Source organism: Fukomys damarensis, unplaced genomic scaffold (assembly GCF_012274545.1).
Source record: "Fukomys damarensis isolate Sample0158 unplaced genomic scaffold, DMR_v1.0_HiC HiC_scaffold_3, whole genome shotgun sequence".
NCBI classification, from domain to species: domain Eukaryota; kingdom Metazoa; phylum Chordata; class Mammalia; order Rodentia; family Bathyergidae; genus Fukomys; species Fukomys damarensis.
Window position 1 is genome coordinate 31972551 of NW_022900915.1, and position 3358 is coordinate 31975908.

At 35.7% G+C, this 3358-nt stretch overlaps 2 protein-coding genes across 8 annotated transcripts in view; one reads left to right on the forward strand and one right to left on the reverse strand.

Moving 5' to 3' along the window:
- The window catches only part of Erap1 (endoplasmic reticulum aminopeptidase 1), a 29780-nt gene that overhangs the window by 23813 nt on the left and 2609 nt on the right, over positions 1-3358 (forward strand). The window lies entirely within an intron of this gene.
- Cast (calpastatin) overlaps positions 368-3358 on the reverse strand; it is a 118844-nt gene continuing 115853 nt past the window's right edge. For all 7 annotated transcript variants that reach the window (XM_010621846.2, XM_010621847.2, XM_010621848.2 and 4 more), the window contains 2 exons: positions 1642-1731; positions 368-924 (listed from right to left, as the gene is read on the reverse strand). In XM_010621846.2, coding sequence (XP_010620148.1) covers positions 1657-1731 — 75 coding nt within the window. In that variant the 3' untranslated portion in view covers positions 368-924; positions 1642-1656. The remainder of the gene's footprint in view (positions 925-1641; positions 1732-3358) is intronic.

A 3358-nucleotide genomic window follows, 5' to 3' on the forward strand; every position in this document is an offset into this window, starting at 1 on the left:
ATATATGTTATATATATATATATATATTTGTTAAATTTAACTTCCATAAAGTCAGATAAACAGTGAAAAGACTAACGTGGCACATGGCTCCAAGCAAATGACTGCTGTTCAGGTTTGATGTAGAGAATAGAAAATAGAATTTAATACCATGGTAAACCAACAGAGTTCAAGACATATGCATATCCTAAGAATTAAGTTATCTCATTTTTGAAACTTGCTGTATTGTCTGGCCTATCATTTTGCTCTTCTTCTGACTCTTTGAAGTCTCAGTGCATTCTGTCTGAGTATGGAGAAGTGCTCTCCCCTGGCAAAGAAGAATTCAAACTAAAAAGGAGATTGGTGCTTCCTGGTTTATCCAGGTTATCTATTATTAATTTATTATTTGCAGTCCAAGAGGGAATATGCACCCAATGTACAATATCTTATATTCAACTTATGAACATAAACCCAAAGAAACATCAAATACAGTTCAAAAGCTCAAGAGGAAAGGGGGTAATAGGAAATAAGAACACTGACAAGTGTTTAGAGCACTAAATGCTAAAAAAACTAAGTGCAAACTGAAAATACTATTGAGATTTATAGGCACTGTGTGTAGCATGTGCAAACATTTGCAATGTTTTTCTCTCTTTTTTGGTATTGCTTTAATAAACTTTATCAAATATGTTTCTTACAAATATAAAGCTTCCTTTCCCAACTGAAGGCAATTTTAAAAAATTCAGTTTATCAGTACTCAAAACAGTAGCACAGGTGAACCAAATAAATTCGTCTTCCTTCTGGCAAAAAATAACAAACCAACGTTTATGATGTCAGAAGACTTAACAAATATCACTGTTGAGAAGCCGCTCAGAAAAACACTTCTGTTGCCAATGCCTTTTGCTCTTCAAAAGTTGCCAACCACCCGCTGAAGGCTTTATATGCAGATACCTTGAAAATTTCAGAGAAAAAAAAATTCAGTGAATCATTTGATGTGTCACTTTCATGGCTACAGGCCCAGAAAATATGCTGCTTTGCAAAAGCACTGTATACCAATAACAAGAGGGAATTTCCTGTATGGAACTATGGGTACAATGATAATAGAAATTCTTCTTCAAATTTTGGGAAAAATCTTAGAGTTCTAATCAATATGTCTCCCTCTTAAGAGGAAATAAAAATGGATTATGATAAGAGAGCTGAACCTGACAACCTATATTTTGATTTCTTTTAAGTTTTGGTCAGTAGCAAGTAGTATGTGCTTTTACTGCTTAGGGTAAGACTCCCCTTCTGAATATTTAGATAAGGGCCCCTCTCTCATGATGGATCGCAGAGATTCCTTCATATTTTGGATTTCTTCAGTCACCACAAAGTAGAATCAAACACAGTAGTTTACTTTCCAACAGTGAGACAGATATCAGTGGTCAGTTTCTTCTTTTGCCTATATTCCAAAAATCCTGCCATTTCTACTAGATTCTAAAGAGTACTTCTCCCCACCCTGTCATGGGTTAGTATTTACAGTAATATTAACTAAGGACATTTTACTAAAAGTTGTGACCTGCTAATTTTGCATGTTACAAAATACTCAAAGAGGTGACTTCATTTCTCTTTCCATAACACAGGCTAGGAAAAAGGGTAGTGGTCTTTACTTATAAAGAATACCTGACTTACCAAACAATGTAAACTTTAACTTGTTTTTTTATCATCATCTTTTTTTGTATTTTTTTCATCACCTTTTGGCTTGGACGCTTCCTCCGTTTTCTAGAAGGGAAAGCAAAACTGTCAGGGAGGTCTTTCTTTTCTGAATTAAGTATTTTAAAAAGTGATCCACAAGAGAAGGTTTATGAGAAGATAAACCCTCCTCATAAGGCTCCTCAGAATTAAAAGGGACAGAAGATGGCAATCATTGGAGGAAAATAAGATAATCCTTTCTAAGTTTCTCTTCTTCATCTGGCCAAAACACTATCTATTCTTCTCTCTCAAGATTCTAAGGTAAAAATAATCAGTGATCCTATAGTTCTCATTCCAAATTTATTTCCTAAAAAGGCATATGTAGGTAACTTTTTTAAATGCACAAGTATCATGGATAGCAATGTTTCATCTTTCTCCCATGATCCATCCCTTCTTGTATTTGGCATCATAGCTGAGCAGCTAATGCACTCATTATATTCGGCTATTATGTTTTCTATTTCTTGTTAAGAGATTGATAAACTACTTTGTTAATGCTAAACTTAATAAAAAATAAATATTTAATACACTTGAGATGTATGTTATGAGCAGCTTAATTATCAATCATGTTTCTTGTATCTTTTAATGGAATCCATTACAAAATCTCATTATCTTGTTTTTAAGAGTTTTGATGCAATTTGACTATAGTGTAAAGCTGTACCTTTAATTTCTTATAATAGAGGACCATAGTTACAACCATTGAGTGGCATGTTCTTGAAATTGCAAAGGATATAGAAATTGTCTAATCCACTGTTCTCACCTGACCACAGCTTCAGTAATTTTAATAATAGGAAGCTCCCAAATGTGTTCCACTGATGCCTAAATCTAAGACTTAAACTAGATCCTATAAGTTCCATTCATTAGCTTTCATTTTACTTTCTAGAGCAACATGCCAAATTATTTACTGCCATAGGTTGGATGTTAGATGTCTGCCAAGATCCATCTGTAAAAGGACTCGTCCTCCAGGTGGCACTGTTGGGGGGTACCATGACCTTTAGGAAGCAGAGCCTCTTGGGAGTCCCTTAGGCCTCTGGGGCTGTCCCTCTAGGAGGATAGTGGTACCCCACTCTTCCTTTTTGTTTCCTATCTTATGATGTGAGCAATCTGTTCTGACATATGCAAACCAACAGGATGTGCTGCCTCACCAGAGGAACAAAGCAATGGGGCCAATCAGTCATGGACTAGGCCCTCCAAAATCATGAGCCAAGCCAGGCGTGGTGGCGCACTCCTATAAATCCCAGCACTCGGGAGGCTGAGGCAGGAGGATCGCCGTGAGTTTGAGACCAGTCTGGGCTACATAGTGAGTTCCAGGTCAGTCTCAACTACATAGTGAGACCCTGTCTCAAAAAAACCCCAAACAAATAAACAAAAAAATAATCATGAGCCAAAATAAGCCTATTCTCTGCCTTGGCTTGAGTATTCATTATAATGATAGAAAACTGAATAATACATGAACTAGTAGTTATCTCTCGTATGAATCTCCTTCTCAGGTGGACCACAGAAACTAATATCCTCCCCGATTTTATATATTGCCTTCCATGCTCTAAAATTTATATAAATCACACACTCAGGGTAGTGTAATAAGAGAAAGAAATACAGGCAACTTGAATTTTACTAAGAACAGTCAACTAGATTTTAAATATATATATATATATATATA